At 40.4% G+C, this 23,978-nt stretch overlaps 1 protein-coding gene across 1 annotated transcript in view; it reads right to left on the bottom strand.

Moving 5' to 3' along the window:
- The window catches only part of ZC2HC1B (zinc finger C2HC-type containing 1B), a 66,119-nt gene that overhangs the window by 14,495 nt on the left and 27,646 nt on the right, over nt 1-23,978 (bottom strand). The window contains exons 5-6 of the mRNA XM_008006798.3: nt 17,178-17,317; nt 12,381-12,489 (exon numbers count right to left, since the gene is read on the bottom strand). Coding sequence (XP_008004989.3) covers nt 12,381-12,489; nt 17,178-17,317 — 249 coding nt within the window. The remainder of the gene's footprint in view (nt 1-12,380; nt 12,490-17,177; nt 17,318-23,978) is intronic.

Genomic DNA, 23,978 nt, shown 5'->3' with positions numbered 1-23,978 from the left:
CTTAAAGCTCCAAAATAATCTCCTTTGACTCCATGTTCCACATCCAGGTCACTCTGATGCAAGAGGTGAACTCCCACAGCCTTGGGCAGCTCCACCCCCAGGGCTTTGCAGGATACAGCCCCACTTCTGGCTGCTTTTGTGGGCTGGTGTTGAGTGTCTGGGGCTTTTCCAGGTGCATGGTGCAAACTATTGGTGGAGCTACCATTGTGGGGTCTGGAGGATGGCAGCCGGCCCTCTTCTCACAGCTCCACTAGAAGGTGTCCCAGTCGGGACTCTGTGTGGGGACTTTGACCCCACATTTCCCTTCCACACTCCCCTAGCAGAGGTTCTCCATGAGGGCCCCACCCCTGCAGCAAACTTCAGCCTGGGCATCCAGGTGTTTCCATACATCTTCTGAAATCTAGACAGAAGTTCCCAAACCTCAGTTCTTGACTTCTGTGCACCCACAGGCTCAACACCACATGGAAGCTGCCAAGGCTTAGGGCTTCCACCCTCTGAAGCAACAGCCTGAGCTGTCTCTTGGCCCCGTTTAGTCAGGGCTGGAGCAGCTGAGACACAGGGCACCAAGTTCCTAGACTGCACACAGCAGAGAGATGCTGGGCCTGGCCCACAAAACCATTTTTCCCCCTAAACCTCCGGACCTATGATGGGAGATGCTGCCACAAAGGGCTCTGACATGCCATGGAGACATTCTCCTCATTGTCTTGGGGACTAACATTCAGCTCCTCATTACTTATGCAAATTTCTGCAGCCAGCTTGAATTTCTCCCCAGAAAATGGAATTTTCTTTTCTATTGCACTATGGACTTTTGAATTAATGCTGAAATGAGTAGAGACTTTGGGGGACTGTGGGGAAGGCATGATTGGTTTTGAAACGCGAGGACATGAGATTTGGGGGGGCAGGTACAAAATAATATGGTTTGGCTGTGTCTCTACCCAAATATCATCTTGAATTCCCATGTGTTTTGGGAGGGACCCAGTGGGAAGTAAGTAAATAATGGGGGCAAGTCTTTCCTGTGCTATAAAAGTTGCAGGCTGCAACTTTTCCACACTTTTATGCTCAGTTTCCCTTTTAAAACTGAATGCCTTTAACAGCACCCAAGTCACATATTGAATGCTTTGCTGCTTAGAAATTTCTTCTGCCAGATACCTTAAGTCATCTCCCTGAAGTCCAAAGTTCCACAAATCTCTAGGGCAGGGGCAAAATGCCACCAGTCTCTTTGCTAAAACATAACAAAAGGAACCTTTGCTCCAGTTCCCAACAAGTTCCTTATCTCCATCTGAGACCCCTTCAGCCTGGATTTCATTGTCCATATCACTATCAGTATTTTGGTCAAAGTCATTCAACAAGTCTCTAGGAAGTTCCAAACTTTCTCATATTTTCCTGTCTTTTTCTGAGGCCTCCAAACTGTTCCAGCCTCTGCCTGTTACCATGTTCCAAAGTCACTTCCACATTTTCAGGTATCTTTTCAGCAGCGCCCCAATCTACTGGTACCAATTTACTGTATTAGTCTGTTGTCATGCTGCTGATAAAGACATACCTAAGGCTGGGCAATTTACAAAAGAAAGAGGTTTATTGGACTTACAGTTCCACATGGCTGGGAAGGCCTCACAATCATGGTGGAAGGTGAAAGGCATATCTCACACGGCAGCAAAGAGAACAGAGAGCTTGTGCAGGGGAACTCCTCTTTTTAAAACCATCAGATCCCGTGAGACTTACTCACTGTCATGAGAATAGCACAGGGAAGGCATGCCCCCATGATTCAATTACTTCCCACCAGTTCCCTCCCACAACACATGGGAATTCAAGATGAGATTTGGGTGAGGACACAGCCAAATCATATGAACAGTGATGCAGGAAATGAGGGAAAAAAAGCTATAAGGCATATACAAAACATATATCAGAATGACAAATGTCTCTCCTTATTAGTAATTCCTTGAAATGTAAATCGATTTAACTGTCCAATCAATAGGCAGAGATTGGCAGAATGAATAAAACTACATGCTGTCTATAAAATACTCATTTTAGATCCAAAGACACAAATAGATTGAAATTGAGAGAATGGAAAAAGATATAGCATGCAAATAATAACCAGAGAGAGCAGAGGCCACTAATATTAGTAGCTACACTAATATTAGACAAAATAAACTTTAAATCAAAAAAGATTACAAGAGACAAAGAGGAACCTACTGACAGACCATCAAAATACATGAAGCAAAAATCAACAGAACTAAAGGGAGAAATAGACAGTTCTACAATAATAGTTGGAGACTTCAATACCCCACTCCAATACCAACTAGATAAAGATACGTAAGAAAATAGAGGACTTAACACAATAAACCAACTAGATCTAACAGACATATACAGAACACTCTACTCAAAAACAGCAATATATATTTCTCAAGGGCACATGCAACATTTTTCAGAATGAACCACATGTTAGGCCACAAGTTAAGTATCAGTAAATGTAAAAATATATCATATGAAGTGTCTTCTCCAACCACAGTGAGATAAAGCAGAAATAAAACTATAAAACTCATAAATTTGTGGAAATTAAACAACATATTCTTAAGCAACCAATGTATCAAAGAAGAAATCACAAGAGAAATTAGAAAACATTTGGAGATGAACGAAGCTCAAGAAAAAACACACTGAAACTTATGGGACTTAGCAGTGCTAAGGGGGAATTTACACCTATAAATGCTTACATTAAAAAAACAAAAAAGATCTCAAATCAACAATCCAACTTTGCAAACTACAGAATGAGAGAAGAACAAATGAAATCAAAAGCTAGTGGAAGAAAGTAAATAATAAAGTTTAGACAGAGAGAAATGAAATCAAGAATAGAAAAATAAGAGAAAAAAATCAATAAAACCAAAAGTTGGTTCTTTGAAAAGAATCAATAAATTGAAAAACCATAGGGGCAGGGGCCAAGATCACTGATTAGAAGCAGCTGTGGTCCACAGCATTCACAGAGAGGAACAAAACAGGCAAGTGAATACAGCACCTTCAACTGAAATATCCAGGTTCTCACATTGGTACTGATTAGGGAATCAACTCAATACACGGAGAATGAAGAAAAGTAGGGTGGTGCGATGGCCCACCAGGAGTGACATGGAGCCAAGGAAACCCCCACCCCCAGCCAGGGGAAGCAATTAGTGACTATGTGACCCAAGAAACCATGCTTCTCCCATGGATCTTTGCAACCTGTGGATCAGGAGATCCCCTTGTGAGCCCACACACCAGAGCTTTGGATCTGTCACTTAGAACTGGGTAGAGACTTGGCAGAGCAACTGCTGAGGCACACACAGAAACCCAGGAACTTTAAACACACCAGTCTTTCTGCAACTCAGGCAAGGTGGGTGGTCCACATATACCCCTAGGAAAGGGGCAGAATCCAGGGAGCCAATCAGCATCATTCTGTAGACCCCACTTCCACAGCACCTCACAAGATAAGACCCACTGTCTTGGAATTCCAGCAAGCCATCAGCAACAGGGTGGAGCCTGCCTGAGACAGGATGGAGCCTCAAGAGGAGAGTGGAGGGCAATACCTCTGCTGTTCGGTCAATTCAGCCATTTCAGCCTGTGGGCTTTGGAAAGTCAAAACGGTCCAGATGAGGAAGGGTTTCCCTAGAAGTGCAACACAGCAGCTTTGCCAGATCATGGCCAGACTGCTTCTTCGTCACTGGGTAGAACCTTCCAGCTGGATCCTCCAGGCATGCCTGCCTGCACATATTAGAGACAGAGCTCTGATCTCTCCCTGGGATGAAGTGCCCAGAGGAGGGGAGGGCTGTCACCTGGGTTGGTTGGATGACTTAGCCCTTCTGGCCTTTGGGCTTTGGAGAGGCCAAGTTGACAAGGGCAGAGGCAGTTCACCACAGCACAGCTGTTTTGTTGAGGTATGGCCAGACTGCTTCTTTAAGCAAGACCCTGATCCACTCCTCCTTGTGGGGCAGGTACTCCCAGTCAGGTCCCACCCACAGTGGCCTCCGGTCACCCTGGCCTGTGTTCTCCCTGGGACAAAGTGTCTGAAGGGTGGGGCAGGCTGCCAACTTGGCCATTTGGCTTCTCAGCTTGTCCAGCCTGTGGGCCTTGGAGAGCCCAAACAGATCAGGGACTGAAGGGATCTCCAATACAGCATAGCTGCTCTATCAAAAGCAGACTGCTTCTTTAAGAGGGTTCCTGATCCTGACTGGGTAGGACCTCCCAACAGGAGTCTTCAGGCACCTCCTACAGGCAAATTTGGGCCAGCAATAGGTCAAGACCCCTGGGACAGAGCTTCCAGAGGAAAAAGTTGGCTGCCATCTTTGCTATTTCACAGGCTTCACAGGTGATACCTCAAGGTACCGAAAAAAAAAAAAGAAAACTAAGGTTTAGAGTGGATCCCCAGCAAACCATAGCAGCCCTATGGAAGAGTTGCCGGACTGTTAAAAGAAAAACAAATAGAAAACAACAACGAAACCCATCCAAAGATCAGCAGCGTAAAAAATCAAAGGTAGATAAACCCACTAAGATGAGAGAGAATCAATGCAAAAACACTGAAAACTCAAAAAGCCAGAGTGTCCCTTTTCCTTAAAATGACTGCAACACCTCTCCAGCAAGGGCTCAGAACAGGGCTGGGCTGAGATGGTTGAAATGACAGAAGTAGGTTTCAGAAGGTGGGTAATAAACTTCACTGAGATTAAAAAGCGTGTTGTAAACCAATGCAAAGAAGCTAAGAATCACGATAAAATAATACAGGAGCTGAGAGCCAAAATAGCCAGTTCAAAGAGAAACATAACTAATCTGTTAGAGCTGAAAAGCACACTACAGGACTTCACAATGCAATCACAAATATTGATAGCAGAATAGACCAAGTGGAAGAAAAAATCTCAGAGCAAGAAAGAATCTCAGAGCTTGAAGACTATCTTTCTGAAATAAGACAGGCTGACAACAATAGAGAAAAAAGAATGAAAAAAATGAACAAAACCTCTGAGAAATATGGGATTATGTAAAGAGACCAAATCTACAACTGATTGGCGTACCTGAAAAAGACAGAGAGAATGGAACCAAGTTGGAAAACACACTTTAGGATATAATCCAGAACTTCCCCAACCTAGCAAGACAGGCCAATATTCAAATTCAGGAAATACAGCGAACCCCAGTAAAATACTCCGTGAGAAGACAGATCATCGCCAAGACCTGTAATAATCAGATTCTCCAAGATTGAAATGAAAGAAAAGATATCTAAAGAACTCTTCACCCCAAAAGAACAGAATATACATTATTCTCATTGCCACGTGGCACTTAACTCTAAAATTGATCACATAATCAGAAGTAAAACACTCCTCAGCAAAAGCAAAAGAGCTGAAATCATAACAACCAGTCTCTCAGACCACAGCACAATCAAATTAGAACTCAAGGTTAAGAAATTCACTCAAAACCACACCACATCACATGGAAACTGAACAACTCAAAATTAAGAAATTCATTCAAAACCACACCACTACATGGAAACTGAACACTACATGGAACCTGCTCCTGAATGACTTGCGAGCAAATAATGAAATTAAGGCAGAAATCAAGTTCTTTGAAACTAATGAGAACAAAGACACAATGTACCAGAATCTCTGAGTTGCAGCTAAAGCAGTGTTAAGAGGGAAATTTATGGCACTAAATGCCCACACCAAAAAGCTAGAAAGATCTCAAATTGACAATTTTTTTTTTTTTTTTTTTTTTTTTTTTTTTTTTTTTGAGACGGAGTCTCAAGCCTCGCCCAGGCTGGAGTGCAGTGACCAGATCTCTGCTCACTGCAAGCTCCGCCTCCCGGGTTCACGCCATTCTCCTGCCTCAGCCTCCCGAGTAGCTGGGACTACAGGCGCCTGCCACCTCGCCCAGCTAGTTTTTTTTTTTGTATTTTTCAGTAGAGACGGGGTTTCACCGTGTTAACCAGGATGGTCTCGATCTCCTGACCTCGTGATCTGCCCGTCTTGGCCTCCCAAAGTGCTGGGATTACAGGCTTGAGCCACCGCGCCCGGCCTTCAAATTGACAATTTAACTACTAAAAGAGCTAGAAAACCAAGAGCAAACAAACCCAAAGCTAGTAGAAGACAAGAAATAATCAAGATCAGAGCTAAACTGAAGAAAGTAAAAACACAAAAAAAACCCTTCAAAAAATCAAAGAATCCAATAACTGTTTTTTTAAGATTAATAAGATAGATAGACTGCTAACTAGACTAATAAAGAGGGAGAGAAGATTTAAATAAACACAATCGGAAATAAGGGGGATATCACCACTGATCCCACAGAGATACAAACAACCATTTGAGAATGCTATAAACAACCCTATGCACATAAACTAGAAATTCTAGAAGAAAATTCCTGGACACATACATCCTCCCAAGACTGAACAGGGAAGAAACAGAATGCCTGAACAGAACAATAACAAGTTCTGAAATTGAGGCAGAAATAAATAGCCTACCAGTCAAAAAAAAAAAAAAAAAAAAAAAAAAAAGCCCAGGACCAGATAGATTTATAGATGAATTCCACTAAAGGTACAAAGAAGAGCTGGTACTATTTCTATTGAAACTATTTCAAAAAATTGAAAAGGAGGGAATCTTCCCTAACTCATTTTTTTTTTTTTTCTTTTTTGAGATGGAGTCTCACTCTGTCACCCAGGCTGGAGTGCAGTGGGTCAATCTCAGCTCACTGCAACCTCTGCCTCCCAGGTTCATGTGACTCTCATGCCTCAGCCTCCTGAGTAGCTGGGATTACAGGAGCCCACCAGCAAAACCTGTCAGAGATACACCACCAACAACAAAAACTTCAGGTCAATACCCTTGATGAACATCAATGCAAAAATCCTCAACAAAATACTGGCAAACCAAATCCAGCAGCACATCAAAAAACTTATCCACTACAATTAAGTAGGCTTCATCCCTGGGATGCAAGGTTGGTTCAATGTACACAAATCAATAAATATGATACATTACACAAACAGATCTAAAGATATGATTCTCTCAATAGATGCAGAAAGGACCTTCAATAAAACTCAACATCCCTTTATATAAAAAGCTCTCAATAAACTATGTATTGAAGGAACACATTTCAAAATAATAAGTGCCATATATGACAAACCCACAGCATATATCACACTGATTTGGCAAAAGCTGGAAGCATTCTCCTTGAAAACTGGCACAAGACAAAGAGGCCCTCTCTCACCACTCCTGTTCAATATAGTATTGGAAGTTCTGTCCAGGGCAATCAGGCAAAAGAAAGAGAATTCCAATAGGAAGAGAGGAAGTCAAACTATCTTTATTTGCAGATGACATGATCCTATATCTAGAAAACCCCATTGTCTCAGGTCAAAAGCTTCTTAAGTTGGTAAGCAACTTCAGCAAAGTCTCAAAATACAAAATCAATGTGCAAAAATTGCTAGCATTCCCATATACAAACAATAGGCAAGCTGAGAGCCAAATCATGAGTGAACCTCCATTCACAATTGGCACAGAAAGAATAAAATGCCCAGGAATACAGCTAACAAGGGAAGTGAAGAATCTCTTCAAAGAGAACTATAAACTACTGCTCAAAGAAATCAGAGATGACACAAACAAATGGAAAAATATACCATGCTCATGAATAGGAAGAATCAATATCATGAAAATTGACATACTGCCTAAAGCAATTTATAGATGCAATGCAATTTCCATTAAACTACCACTGACATTCTTCACAGAATTAGAAAAAAACTATTTTAAAATTTATATGAAATCAAAACAGAGCCCAGATAGTCAAGACAATCCTAAGCAAAAGGAACAAAACTGGAGCCATCACGCTACCCAACTTCAAACTACACTATAAGACTACAGTAACCAAAACAGTATTACACAAGTACAAAAAGACTCAGAGACCAATGGAACAGAATAGAGAAGCCAGAAACAAGTTTGTACACCTAAAACCATCTGATCTTCAAAAAACCTGACAAAAACAAGCAATGGGGAAAGAATTATTTATTTAATAAATGGTGCTGCTATAACAGGCCAGCCATATGCAGCAAATTGAAACTAGACCCCTTCCCTACACCATCTGCAAAAATCAACTCAAGATGTATTAAGGACTTAAATGTAAAGCCCCAAAACTATAAAAACCATAGAAGAAAATCTAGGCAATACCATTCAGAACATAGGCACGGGCAAAGATTTCATGATGAAGATACCAAAAGCAATTGCGACAAATGCAAAAATTGACAAATGGGGTCTAGTTAAACTAAAGAGCTTCTGCACAGTGAAAGAAACTATCATCAGAGTGAACAATTTACAGAATGGGAGAAAATGTTTGCAATCTATCCATCTGACAAAGGTCTAATATGTAGCATCTACAAGGAACTTACACAAATTTAAAAGATAAAAACAACTTCATTAAAATGTAGGCCAAGGACATAAACAGGCACTTCTCAAAAGAAGACATACATGCAGCCAAAAAACATATGAAAAAAGCTCAACTTCACTGAACATTAGAGAAATGTAAATCAAAACCACAATGAGATACCATCTTACACCAATCAGAATAGCTATTATTAAAAAGTTAAAAAATAACAGATGCTGGCAAGGTTGTGGAGAAAAAGGAACAGTTTTACACTGTTGGTGGAACTGTAAATTAGTTTAACCATTGTGGAAGACAGTGTGGTGATTCCTCAAAGATCTAGAGGCAGAAATACCATTTGACCCAGCAATCCCATTACTGAATATATACCCAAAGGAATATAAATCATTCTATTATAAAGATACATGCACATGTATTTTCATTGTAGCACTATTCACAATAGCAAAGACATGGAATCAACCTAAATGTCTATCAATGGTAGACTGGATAAAGAAAATGTGGTACATATACACCATGGAATACTATGCAGCCATAAAAAGGAATGAGATGGTGTCCTTTGCTGGGACATGAATGGAGCTGGAGGCCATTATCTTCCACAAATTAATGCAGGAACAGAAAACCAAATCCCACATGTTCTCACTTATAAGTGGGAGCTGGATAATGAGAAAACATGGACACACGCTGGGGAACAACACACACTGAGGCCTGTTGGAGAATGGGGGAAGGAGGGAGAGCATGAAGAATAGCTCATGGATGCTCGGCTTAATACCTAGGTGACGGGATGATCTGTGCAGCAAATCACCATAGCCCATGTTTACCTATGTAATAAACCTGCACATCCTGCACATGTACCCCTGAACTTAAAAAGAAAATCATTAGCTTGATAGACTAATTTAAAAAAAAGAGAGGGGCCAGGCACAGTGGCTAACGCCTGTAATCCCAGCACTTTGCAAGGCCAAGACAGGCAGATCACTTGAGGCCAGAATTTCAAGACCAGCCTAGCTAACACGGCAAAACTCTGTCTCTATTAAAAATACAAAAATTAGCCAGGTGTGGTGGTGTGTGTCTGTGGTCCCAGCTACTGGAGAAGCTGAGACAGGAGAATCGCCTGAACCAAGGAGATAGAGGTTGCAGTAAGCTAAGATTTCACCACTGCAATTCAGCCTTGGCAACAAAGTGAGGATCTCTCTCAAAAAAAAAAAAAAAAAAGTTAAAATTTAAAAAGAGAAAACACACAAATTACTAAAATCAGAAATGAAAGTGGAGATATAACTACCAATGCTATAGAAATAAAAAAGGATTTCATGAAAGTATTATGAAAAAATATATACCAAAAAATCGGATAACCTAGATGAAATGGATCAATTCCTAAAAAACAAAACACCTACCTACAGTAAATCATGAACGAATAGAATATTTCAAAGACTTATAACTAGTAAGGAGATAGAATTAATAATAAAAATATCTTATGACATTAAAATGCTCCAGACCTGAGAGCTTCACTGGTAAATTCTACCAAACATTTAAAGAAGAACTAATACCAAACCTTCTCAAACTTTTCCCAAACGTATTAAGAAGTAGGAACATTCCTAATTCATTCCATAAGGCCAAGGGTACCCTGACTTCAAAGACACTATAAGAAAACTACATCCCTTACGAACATTAATGCAAAAATCCTCAATAAAATACTAACAAATCAAGTTCAGTAGCATGTTAAAAGGATTATACACCATGACCGTGTGAGATTTGTTCCTGGGATACAGGTATGGTTCAACACATGAAAATTGATCAATGTACACTACATTTACAGAATAAAGGACAAAAATTACATCACCAACTCAATTGATGCATAAAAAAGCATTTGAGAAAATTCAACACCCTTTCATGATAAAAAAAAAAATACCAACAAACAGGACAGAAATAAACTGAAATATATTAGATGTTCATGGATTTGAAGACTTACTATTGTTAAGATGTCCATACTAAACAAAGCAATCTACAGATTCAGTGCAATCACTGTTAAAATCTCAATGATGTTTCTTGCAGAAATAAAAAAGCCCAACCTAAAATTCACATGGAATCTCAAGGGATCCCAAATAGCCAAAGCAATCTTGGCTGTATCTTGGAGGACTCATAGTTCCTTATGTCACTACTTACTAAAAGCTATAGTAATCAAGGAAATGTAATACTGGCATAAAGACAGACATATAAACCAATGAAATAGAACAGAGTCCAGAAATAAACCCTTGTTTACATGGTCAAATGATTTTTGACAAGGGTGCAAGACCATTGGTTGAATGGGGAAATTGGACATCCACATTCGAAAGAATGACGCTGGACCATTACCTAACACCATATATTAAAAATTAACTCAAAATGGATCAAAGACCTAAAATATAAGATCTAAAGCTAGTCTTAGCTTAGACAAAAACATAGGAGTAAACCTCTCTGACCCTGGATTAGGCAAAGATTAATCCAATTTCTTGGATTTCTTGGTCACCAGAGGCAACCAAAGAAAAAGAGACAAATTGGACTTCACGAAAATTTTAAAAATTTATGAATCAGGAGAATATCAACATAGTGAGAACTCATCTCTATGAAAAATTTAAAAATTATCTGGGCATGGTGGCACATGCCTATAGTCCTGGGTACTTGGGAGGCTGAGGTGGGAGGGTCACTTGAGCCTGGGAGGTTGAAGTTGCAGTGAGCTATGATTGTGCCACTGTACTCCAGCCTGGGCAACAGTGACCCTGTCTCAAAATCAAACAAACAAACACACACACACATACACAAGAATATCAACAGAGTAAAAAAGGCAACCCATGGAATAAGGAAATAAAACAATATTTATAAACCATATGGCTGATAAGGGATTAATATCCAGAATACATAAAGAATTCCTAAAAGTCAACAACAAGAACAACTAATTACACTGGTGATTAAGTTAGCAAAAACCAAAACAACAAAAACAATTCAAAAATGGGCAAAGGACTTGAACAGACATTTTTTCAACGAATATATACAAATGATCAATAAGCACTTGAAAAGAGGCTTAACCTCACAAATCATTAGAGATATGCAAATTAAAACTAAAATGAGATACCACCTCATCCCCATTAGGATGGCTCCTATGGTTCTGCCTTGCTGCTACTTTGAAGAAATTACAGTCAGCCTCTGTTCCCATGGGTTCCACATCTGCAGATTTAACAACTACAGATGGAGAACATTTAAAAATAAATAAATAAATAAATAAATAAATAAATAAATAAATAAAACACAACTGTACCAATAATAAAAAATAATACAACAATTTTAATATAGCATAACAACTACTTACATAGTATTTATATTGCCTTAGGTATTATAAGTAATCTGGAGATGATTTAGTGTATAGAGGAGGCTATGCCTAGGTTATATACAAATTCTACACCATTTTATATCAGGAACTTGAACATCTCAGGTTTTGGTATCCACTAGGGCCCTGGGACCAATTCCCTGTGGATACCAAGGGATGACTGTACAGAAATTCTTGACTTATGATAGTTTGACATAAGGTTTTTCAACTTTACATGAGTTAATTGGGGTGTTAAATGCATTTTTTTAAATCATATTTCTATTTACAATGGGCTTATCAGGACATAGCCCCATCATACATTGAGGAGGATCTGTATTTATTTCTAGAGAAGAAACTTTCCCTTTATTTTCAACACAAACATAAGACACATGGTCTTCTCCTGTTTTCAATCTCTTCAATTTTACTAGACCAGAGAACAATGGTTCTAGACTACCATTGCAATAATAGAATTTGACTTGTACATTGTGAAAGTTGTGTAATCCTGATAAATTAAGAAATACTCCCTTTTGGCAAATAAGCTTTAACCTCTAATCCAAATATCTTTGCATCCAGAAGCAACAGTGAATGTCTTAGAGCCTTTGCAGACTACCGGTGAATCCCAAACCCAACAGTGATCTCCTCTGACCCCCATCATTTGAGAGTTGAAATGCACTCTCTGACTCACCGGACTTGGTTGGGACTTCACTTGTGGCCACCTGGGCCCTGTTCTGCAGCAAAGCTCCCACGGCACTGGTAACAGTTGGTTCTTTTTTTGGACCCATCTGAGCCCTACCCTACAGAGAGAGAAAGAAAGAGAGACAAAGAGAACACCTGCTGTAACCTCAGGTACCACATAGGAGGTACGGTTGTTCCCACTTCACCAGCAGCAGACTGGCATCATCTGCAGGGACTCCCTGAATCCAGGAGAAGGGGACAGACACACACCCTGCACTTCAGTTAGCCTAGTTCTTGTCCTCCCAGCTGGTGCTTAAAGCCATATCTGGGTTTTGAAGCTTCCCTTCCATAATGAAGCCCTTGGGGTTGTTAGTGGTATATTCATCCTATAAAATTAGTTGTATGGAGACATAAGAAATCACTTAATGTCAATAAAGGTTAAAGAACATTTTATTTTTTTCATTACAGTTGAAGACAGTTTTTTTTTTTTTTTTTTTTTTTAACATGAACAGAGAAGAAAAACAGATTGGCAGGCAACAAATGTTTTAAGCATGAAATTACAACATCCCTATACCATCTCCCTCCCTGCAGAGCAGCAGCAGCAGAATAGTTATATTAAAACGAAATAAGGACCAAAAGGTTTCTCACATGCTCCTTTCACCTTGTCACTGATCCCACCTCCAGTTCCATGGAAACTGCAGTATAAAGATAACCTGTTACCCCAAGTGAGAATTCTCACTTGGGTAAGAATGGCTGAGAGACTATAACACACAGCTCATCCCCATTCACACAAATAAAGCTATTTTTAGAGGCCCATATTGGTCTCTTTTGGTTAAGGGTATGACACATTTTAAAAGCTGATTATGTTTAAAATAGTAACATATTTCGGCTGTGTTAACAGCCCTTCAAAACTGAAACAACCCCTCCTTTCCTGTTCCATTTTTGAGTAAGCCTCACTATTAGACAAGGCCCCAAAGTGGTGAAGCTGGCACAAAGGAAACAAATACGGCTGTTCAGATATACTCTACAGTGAGTGAAGGAATTCACAAAGCAAGCAATTTTTCTTCTGTGTTCCCAATCACCACTCAGCTCGGAAAACAAGGAGAGGAATGGGGCCAAGTCACTGGTTACACTGACAGCCAGCTGGCCTTCTTCAGGAATAAAAACACTTCCGTTTGCTGCGTTCCTGTGCTCTCCTTGGCCCCACTAAAGCTGACTAACTATGGAGACCGGTAAGAGGAACCATTTGCAGAAATGTAACTCACTCTTTACTGCTTTACAGAATGTAGGTAGACTTATACAAAGAAACTTTTCCATAATTAGGCTGTAATCAAGCCCAAAGTAGTCATATTCCTCCAAAGATGTGGTGCCAATCGTATCAACTAGAAAAGGCTACTGGAGAAGGGGAGGGTGGGGTAATGTAGAGAGAGGAAAGGAGGAGCCCCTATGTGCAAGACACTGAACTGGGTCCTTCACTTATCTATAAGTCCCCAACAACTCAGCAAGGCACACATGATTAACCACATTTGACAGATTAAAGTGAATCTCAAAGAATTTAAGTCAATCGGCCAAGTTTACCTAAATTATAGAATTAAAATTCAAACCCTGGCCGGGCACGGGGGCTCATGCCTGTAATCCCAGCACTTTGGGAGACAAAGACAGGCGAATCATCTGAGGTCAGGAGTTCAAGACCAGCCTGGCCAACATGGTGAAACCTCGTCTCTACTAAAAATACAAAAATTAGCCAGGCATGGTGGTGGGCGCCTGTAATCCCGCTACTTGGAAGGCTGGGGCACAAGAATTGCTTGAACCCAGGAGGCAGAGTTTCCAGTGAGCTGAGATCACACCCCTGCATTCCAACCTGGGCAACAGAGTGAGACTCCATCTCAAGAAAAAAAAAAGAAATTCAAACCCTGACTACTGAATGTAGAATCCTGGCTTTTTCTACATTGCACTTCTTCCCATGCTATCTCAGATGTCAAGACTGAATCCAGGCCAGGTGTGGTGGCTCATGCCTGTCATCCCAGCACTTTGGGAGGCTGAGGCAAGCAGATCACTTGAGGTCAGGAGTTCATGACCAGCCTGGCCAACATGGTGAAACTCCGTCTCTTCTAAAAATACAAAAATTAGCTGGGAGTGGTGGTGGGTGACTGTAATCCCAGCTACTTGGGAGGCTGAGGCAGGAGAATCGCTTGAACCCGGGAGGGGGAGGTTGCAGTGAGCCGAGATTGCGCCATTGCACTCCAGCCTGGGTGACAGAGTGAGACTCCATCTCAAAAACAAAAGTAAAAACAAAACTGAATCTATAAAACTGTATTTATCATAACCACTGCCCCTCAACACAAATATGTCCTCCCTCCTGTGTTCTATTATCTACAGAGATTATCTTCCTATCTCTCCAGGCTCTGGAGCTGAAAACCTTATTGTCAACTCTGATCCCCTCTTTTATCCTATGTCTAATCATTTTCTCAGTCTCACCAATTATTTCTTAGATTCTCCCTCCCACACACCCTATTAATCTTCCTATTCTAGGCCCTCATTTTTTCCCTGTTGTGGTGGGTCCTACTTGGTCTCCCATTAATCCATGTGGAACAGTAGTTGCAAAAGTGACCTTCCTTAAAAGCCAGTTCCATGTCACTCCAGCCTCCACTGTTCACCCAACCCACACTGCCTGCAGGATGACACATGAGGCCAATTGGACAGAAAGGCCAAGAAACCCCATCTTCAGAGAGAACAGAAGGCAGTGAATAGCAGGAGGAAGAGACGGGATGGCAAAGTACAAAGGAGGACTGCCTGACTTCCTGAGGACTTTCCAGTTCCTGCTTCCAGGCCCTCAGGTCTGGCTGTCCTTGACTTTAGGGTGTCTTTTCAATCAATTCCTCTTTTCTTCCTCTCTCAACTGACTTGAGTTAAAGCCTTTCTAGATCTGGCTGCCTATCTTGCCTGTCCCCTTCCTTCCTTCCTTCCTTCCTTCCTTCCTTCCTTCCTTTCCTTCCTTTCCTTCCTTTCCTTCCTTTCCTTCCTTTCCTTCCTTTCCTTCCTTTCCTTCCTTTCCTTCGTTTCCTTTCTTTCCTTTCTTTTCTTTCTTTTCTTTCATTTTTTTGAGACAGAGTTTCGCTCTTGTTGCCCAGGCTGGAGTGTAGTGGCGTGATCTCGGCTCACCACAACCTCCGTCTCCCAGGTTCAACTGATTCTCCTGCCTCAGCCTCACAAGTAGCTGGGATTACAGGCATGTGCCACCACGCATGGCTAATTTTATATTTTTAGTAGAGATGGGGTTTCTCCATGTTGGTCAGGCTGGTCTCGAACTCCCTACCTCAGGTGATCTGCCCACCTCGGCCTCCCAAAGTGCTGGGATTACAGGCATGAGCCACCACATCTGGCATCCTGTACCTCTTTCATAGGTACTGTATGCTTTAGCCCCCCAGATGGGTGCCTCAGGCCACAAGCTGGATGTTTTGTGCATAAAGCGCTTCCCAACCCCAACTCTAGGCTGGTGAACCCATTTTGATATTTAAGGGCAAAACGTTTGCTTGCCTTTGAAGACTTCCAGGAATTGCAGTGACTTCTTCTTCCATAGCTCTCCTATATATGCCAACTGTACCAGCTCCAAGTCCTCCTCCATCTTTCAATGACAAATTCTTGATCAACCAGTAGCTAACACAGTTTCTGGTACATGTGTGATAGTCAATAACTCTCTAATGCTTATGGGAATAGAGCTCATGATCCACAGTCTGTGGGATCCGCTTTTGTTGGAAAGGGTCCCACCCCATTAGATACTGGATTTAACCAGAAGCTTTCTAAACAGGCTGCAGGGGCCAGGCACGATGGCTCACAGCTGTAGTCCTAGCACTTTGGGAGGCTGAAGGGGGCAGATCGCTTGAGCCCAGGAGTTCGAGACCAGCCTGAGCAACACAGTGAGACCCCCCATCTCTACCAAAAATACAAAAAATTAGCCAGACGTGGTGCCATGCACCTGTAGTTTCAGCTACTCAGGAGGCTGAGGTGGGAGGAGCACCTGCGCCTGGGAGGTCAAAGCTGCAATGAGCCATGATTATACCATTGCACTCCAGCCTGGGCAACAGAGTGAGACCCTGTCTCAAAAATAAACAAACAGTCTGTATACACTTAAAGTATTCAAACCAACTTTTCATGGCATCTAAGCATGTCTATGAAACGAATAGTTTTTATGCTATATTGTAGGTATGTACCTGAGACCTTTGATGTGTATGGTGCTGTTTGCTGGCTCCAGTTCTGTGGTTTATAAATCTACTGTCTTCCACTTCAGGTTGTTATTTTACTGATTTGCACCTAATTATAACAGCTGCTTCCATTCTTTCACATATCCCTTTAACTTGCTGATTCTGTGACTTTAAATAAAAGGTGAAGACCCCTCCTCTACAGAGCAAAACACATGACCTGTGGGGAAGTTGCCTTGGGACAGCCTGTCCCACTCAGGCAGTTTCACTTTAGATTCGTAATTCTTTTCTGGATGGTTAAGGTTGATACCTACTGTTTGATAAAGAGTTTTGCCATAATACTATAGAAACACTATATATTCAAGTCTTCACCCAAAGAAGCTACAAATACTTTAGAAATGTTTTTTTCTACAACACCCAAAGGTGCCATTAGCTGGAAAGCATTCTCCTTCAAAAGAAGTCAGCTCCCATAGGGATGAGCAATGGTGATCAGTTCTCTTCACCCTTACACTTCTTAGGATGGGTAATTGAGGTTCTCTAGGGAATTCTACCTGCTCACCCCAGGCATGCAAGGGCACAAGAGCCAACACCTGGGAAGAGATAGTTACCTGAGCTCTGGATGTCAATTTGGCTGCTGTCTGAGCTGGATTAAAGACTAGGCGAGAAGACTGATCCTTGCAGAAATTAATATGTCGCTCGGCTGCAGTTTCATTAAACCTCCTCATACAATATGGGCATTGAATATAATCTGAATGTAAAGATAACAAATGGCAATTAACATTTCAAAAACAACTACAGAATTATAGAGTGAACTACATTAAGTGAAATGAGGATATTATGGCTCATGCCAGTAATCCCAGCATTTTGTGAGGGTGAGGTGAGTGGACTGTTTGAGCCCAGGAGTTTGAGACCAGCCTGGGCAACATGGCAAAACCCTGTCCCTACAAAAAATTAGCCAGGTGTGGTGGTGTGTGCCTGTGGTTCCAGCCACTCGAGAGGATAGCTTGAGCCCAGAAGGTCAACGCTGCAGTCTGCTGTGATCATGCACCGCACTGCAACCTGGGCAACAAAACAAGACACTATTTCAAATACGTAAATAAATAAATAAATAAATAAGTAATGATATGAACTCTGCTCCAACATGAAAGAACAAAGTCCCAAACTCCCAAAGGGGGAGACATGCAGGGCTCAACTAAAGGACGTGGCAGGGAAAAATGTCACAGCCTGTGCATTCATTTCAAGTATGTGCCCTTGAAATGTTTAAGTGATGTACTTTTCCAGAAAAACAAAGAAGATTGTACTTAAGAACTTCCCAATGAAATGAATTATTTAGTAAATCCTGTGTAAAAAAAAGCAGTTCTAGAAACACAGAATGTTAATATTGACGGCACAGAAGGGCACAGAATATTCAAAACCTAGGTTGTAGTGCTGGGTGGGTCTTACAGAAGTTACAGAGTTACAGAGGGAGATGGGATGTTTCAAAATGGGGGTTTGGGAGATGTGAACGGAAGTCAATGGGACTGTGTCACTGGCAGAAAGACATACTGCTTTTGCAGTGGCTAGATTTTTTTTTCACTTAACTACTAAGTGAGCAGGCTATATTCAGGAAGGAGATAGTAATAGGATAAAAGGTGAGGACTCAAAAAATAGAAAAGGGAGAAAAGGAGGGATGATAGGAAAGTTCACCAAAAACAGCTTCAGCTTCCAGAGATGCAATGGCCCAGGCAGCTCCTGTCGGCCTCAGGTTCTCTGTGGTTCTGTATAATATCTTTTTGTCTAAATTCTTCTTTCATTTGCAATTACCAGACATAATTGGCTAGTGAGAGAAATGAGAATTGGGAAAGAGCCAAGATCTTCTTAGAACGTGGAGCTGCTCATAGCAAAACTAGGTTGGCACCTACCTCTTTAAATCAAGCAGGGATTGATGTTTGCTTTGTTTTGTTTTAGGCACCTTAAAGGGATAACACACTAGATATCAGCAACATAAAATAATCCCCCCGCCCCCACACCCCAAGAAGGTTGTGAAACTGCATCAACCTCAAACTCAGTGTAGAACTTGTGTTAGTGTATAGTCAAAATTCCTACATGTGTGGATGGATATTTCATGAAGGGATATTAAGAATTTTTTGTAAGCCACCTTTTAAAGCAGTTTGGGGAGTTTTCTATTTGAACAAATCATTTCCTAAAATGTATATTCATAAAATGTAACAATTGTTAAGCACTTAAAAATTATCTGGTAACCTTATCCTTTATTTCTTACTCCATCCAGAAGGCAGTACCTCATCATTTATTTAATACTGATTGAGCATCTACTTGGTGCCAGGTGCTGTCTTACACCGGGGGATGCAATGTCTCTGAAATCAAGGAGTAAGCATTCTAGTACAGAAACAAATAAAAGTTTCACACGGAGATAAATGCTTTGAAAAAAAACAGAACAGGACAGCACTGGAAGATGATAAAAAGCCCAGTGCTAGAGCTTGCCTGAGTGGTTTTGAGCCTGAGTTCTTTACTTGCTATCTGTGTGAACTCGGGCAAGTTACCCAACCTCCTTAAGCTTCCATTTTCCCAGCACCTACATATCACCCGTTTCGTCAGGTTGTTGTGAAAGTTAACTATGATAACCCACATAAAGGCTTGGCACAGTGGGCAGGGTGGAATATACTAAATGTTTTATAAATGCTAGCTATTGCTATAAGGAAACAGGTTCAGCAAGGTTATGTTTCCAACTACCAAATAGAAGTGAAACGGCCTAGGAAAAAAGTACAATAGAAAATGCCATTATCATTCAGAATTCATTCACAATGGTTTAGAAGAACCATCTAGAACATGGCTCTCAGCTTGGTGGTTATTTCTTCAATTTTGCCAGCTGGAAATCGAAGTCTTACATAAGAAATGCCACAACCATAAACCCTACTCACATTAGGCAAAGACAATGATCATGGCAATACTGAGTAGCTTCCTTAATCCCACTTGCTCATTCACTCACTGCCACCCTTCTGTGTGTTTGGTACTACATATCACCATGGAGACAGCAGTTGAAGTCTATTTCTCTGCCAATGAAAATCTCAGAGATGATTGGCAAACAGACAATTACTGCTTGGTGGGATAAACTGTAGAAGAGGAGGCACTAAGGCCTCTGGGAACCTACAGAAGGAACATAAGTCCCCACCAGAGGGGCAGAGAGCAGGCAGGAGAGGGTCCTGTGGCTGAGCATTCAAGGTTGCTGATTCTATTTATGTTGAACTTCATATACTTTGAGAATTGTTGTGTTTTCTGCAACAATAATCTGAACCCAGCATGACCGAGTTATTTGTTCTACTGTCAGTTCAATCGGAGTCACCTCTCTTCCTCTATCAATAATGTTTTCAGAAAATCACCACGTCCTATTTATTTCAATAGGTAATGATTTTAAAAGTCAGAGTACAAATGAATTCTTATGAGGAATATGGTGGCCAGATCTCACAGAAAAGTGGAAAACCAAGCATTATTTTAAAATGCCAACATTGTGCTGTATATCCATGTCTATGTAGCTATATAAAATGGTAACTGAATGTCCCAGGTCTCACAGAAAAATAACAATTATAAATATTCTATATCACTGTCCACATAAACTGTCACAGTATCTGAGAAATTTAAATCATTGATAGGCTTAGCTAAGTCACTAAAAAGCAGAATATAGGCATGTCTCAAAAACTGAATCATGAAAATAGGGAATCATGCTGAGAAAAAAAGGGAAATTACTGGCACATTCATGCATGTTAGGCCATGTTATATATAATTCTAGTTATATGTATATAAATTCTCTCATACTGGCTGGGCACAGTGGCTCATGCCTGTAATCCCAGCACTTCGGAGGGCCGAGGTGGGTGGATCACCTGAGGTCAGGTGTTCAAGATCAGCCTGACCAATATGATGAAATCTTGTCTCTACTAAAAATACAGAAATTAGCTGCGCATGGTGATGGGTGCCTGTAATCCCAGCTACTCAGGAGGCTGAGACAGGAGAACTGCTTGAACCTGGGAGGTGGAGTTTGCAGTGAGCTGAGATCCTACCATTACACTCCAGCCTAGGCAACAAGAGCGAAACTCCATCTCAAAAAAAAAAAGAAAGAAGAAGAAGAACAACAACAACAACAACAAATAAATTCTCTAGTACTTAAGCCTGAGAATTCTGGGCTAATATAAAATCCCTGCACAAACAAAATCATCCAATTGTGGTGCAAATATTGGGAGTGCATATAATCATTTGGTTTGTTGCATAAAATTATGTAAAGGGCACAAGAAAGAAGTTCATTATAAAATGATATGTTAGCATAGAAATATAAAGAAAAGAAAAATAAATTGAACATTCGGTGAGGCCTTACAAAAGGAATTTTTTTTGGAGAAACAATAATCCCCACATTTTAGATCCAAGTTAGATCCAAGTTGGATCTAAAATGTGAAAGAAATTCACACAGCAGGACATCTGACATGGTTTCACTTATTCAATTAAAGAACCATAAGGTAGCCATCAATGCTGTAGCTTCTGATCTTAAAATGAATATATTTCTCATAAAAGATGTTTTTTGTTATATGAAACTTGTTGCCAAAGTACTTACATTATTCTTAAATCACAGCACAGATCTTTCTACTGAATATCTTAAGACAACACATCATTTCAAGATATATTTTCATTAGCACTCAATAAAAGGGAAGCAAATATGAGGATTATTTTCTGGTATAGAAGTTCAGATGACTTATTTTTCAGATGATTTTATAGTATGACTACACTGTGGCTTTTCATTTTTGCACTTTCTTAGTCTTTTTGAGGAATAATTTACACACAAGTAAATACACCTATTTTACATGTACAGGTCAATGAGTTTTGACAAATGTATCCATTTTAACCACCCTAATTAAAATATAGAACATTTTCATCACCCCAGAAAGTTCCCTCATGCTCCCTTTCAGTCAATATTTTGCAAAACCCAGTCTCAGGCAACCAATTATCCATTTCCTGTTACTATTCATAAGATTTTCCTGACCTATAATTTCATATAATAGAACATCTATGTTACTGCATGTATTTCCTTCTTATTGTTGAATACTAGTCCATTTTGTAAATATTCCACAATCTGTTTACCTATTCAATTGTTGACAGATATTTTTAGTTGTTTCCAGTTTTTGCTATATGAATAAAGCTTCCTTACGCTAACATTCATGTAAATATATTTTATGGACCCGTTTCATTTTTTGTATAAATATCAAGAAATGGAATTGCTGTATAGGCTAAGTGTATGTTTAACTTATTAAGAAAATACCAGTGCAGAGTGGTTTTACTATTTTATACTTCTATCAGCAGCATATGAGACTTCCAGTTGGTCCACATCATAGCAAACACTTACAGCGTCAGTCTTTTTCTTCTTTCTTTTTTGAGACAGAGTCTTGCTCTGTCACCCAGGCTGGAGTGCATTAGCACAATCTCTGCTCACTGCAACCTCTGCCTCCAGGTTCAAATGATTATCATGCCTTAGCCTCCCAAGTAGCTGGGATTACAGGAATGAGCCACCATGCCTGGCTAAATTTTTTGTATTTTTAGTAGAGACAGGGTATGCCATGTTGGCCGGGCTGGTCTTGAACTCCCGGCCTCAAGAGATCCACCCACCTCGTCCTCGCAAAGTGCTGGGATTACAGGCATTGTATTGTCAGTCTTTAATTTTACCCATTGAAGTGGATGTGTAGTGGTATCTCATGGTTTTTAATTTGCATTTTCCTAATGAAAATGATGTTGAGTATCTTTTCATGTGCTTATTGGCTATTATTTTGTGATGTGTCTGTTCAAATACATCTCTTGACCTTTTCTGATTGGGTTGTCTCATTACTGAGTTTTAAGAGTTCTTTATATATTCCTGTTATGTCAGATATGCATATTATGAATATTTGTCTCCCTGTCTGTAACTTGCCTTTCCATTTGTTGTTGTTGTTGTTGTTGTTGTTTTCTTTATTGATCATTTCTTTAGACCAGATTCATTTTCTTAAGTCTCAAACTGAAATTTTTAATTTTGGTAAGGCCTAATTTGCTAATTTCCTTTTTTTAAAAAAAATTATTAGTGGATTTTGTGTTCTGCCTGGGAAATCTTTGTTGGTCATTAGTTGTAACAATTATATTAGGTCAATGATCCTTTTTGAATGACTTTTTATATGTGGTTGATACAGTTTAGATATGTGTCCCCTTCAAATCTCATGTTGAAATTTGATCTTCAACGTTGGAGGCAGGCCTAGTGGGAGCTGTTTGGATCATGGGGGTGGATCTCTTATGAACAAGCTTGGTGCTGTCCTTTTGGTATGGAGTGAGTTCTTGCTCTATTACCTCCCATCACAACTTATTGTTAAGAAGGGCCTGGGCTGGTGCAGTGGCTCAAACCTGTAATCCCAACACTTTGCGAGCCCAAGGCAGGTGGATTGCTTGAGCCCAGGAATTCAAGACCAGCCTGGGCAACATGGAGAAATCCCACATCTACCAAGAATATAAAAAAATTAGCCAGGCGCGGTGGCATGCATCTGTGGTCCCAGCTACTAGGGAGGCTGAGGTGGGAGGATGGCTTGAGCCTGACAGGTGGAGGTTGCAGTGAGCTGGGATCATGCCACTGCACTCCAGCCTGGGTGACAGAGTGAGACGAAGAAGAAGAAGAAGAAGAAGAAGAAGAAGAAGAAGAAGAAGAAGAAGAAGAAGAAGAAGGAGAAGGAGAAGGAGAAGGAGAAGGAGAAGGAGAAGGAGAAGGAGAAGGAGAAGGAGAAGAAGAAGAGCCTGTCACTCCTCCCTCCTCCTTCCCACCTCCTTCCCCTCCTTCTTGCTTTCTCTCTTGACATGTGATGCCTGCTGCCCTTCACCTTCCATCATGATTGGAGACTTCCTGAGATCCTCAAGAGAAGCAGATACAGTGCCATGCTTCTTGTACAACCTGCAGAACTGTAAGCCAAATAAACCCCTTTTCTTTATAAATTACCCAGCCTCGGGTATTTCTTTACAGCAACACAAACAGATTAAGACAATGGTATAAGAATCAAGGTTCATTTTTCCATATGGATATCCGTTGTTCCACCATCATCTGTTGATAAGACTAGCCTTTCCCCCAGTAAATTACCTTGGCATCTTTTAAGAAAATCGATTACCTACAGATAGGGGGGTATCTGTATCTAGATTCTATTTTCTGTTAAATTGATACACCAACACCAAGTTGTCATGATCACTGTAATGTTACAATAAGTCTGGACATCAGGTAATGTAAATACTCTAATTTTATACTTTTAAAAAAACTATCTTGCATATTCCAGATCCTTTCCATTTCCATAATATTTTTGAATCAGCTAGTCAATTTCTTTCTTTTCTTTCTTTCTTTCTTTTTTTTTTTTTTTTTTTTTTTTTTTTTT

The sequence above is a fragment of the Chlorocebus sabaeus genome, chromosome 13 (assembly GCF_047675955.1).
Source record: "Chlorocebus sabaeus isolate Y175 chromosome 13, mChlSab1.0.hap1, whole genome shotgun sequence".
Classification (NCBI taxonomy): domain Eukaryota; kingdom Metazoa; phylum Chordata; class Mammalia; order Primates; family Cercopithecidae; genus Chlorocebus; species Chlorocebus sabaeus.
The sequence above is the reverse complement of the archived record's forward strand: the minus strand, read 5'-3'. Positions and strand labels throughout refer to the sequence as shown.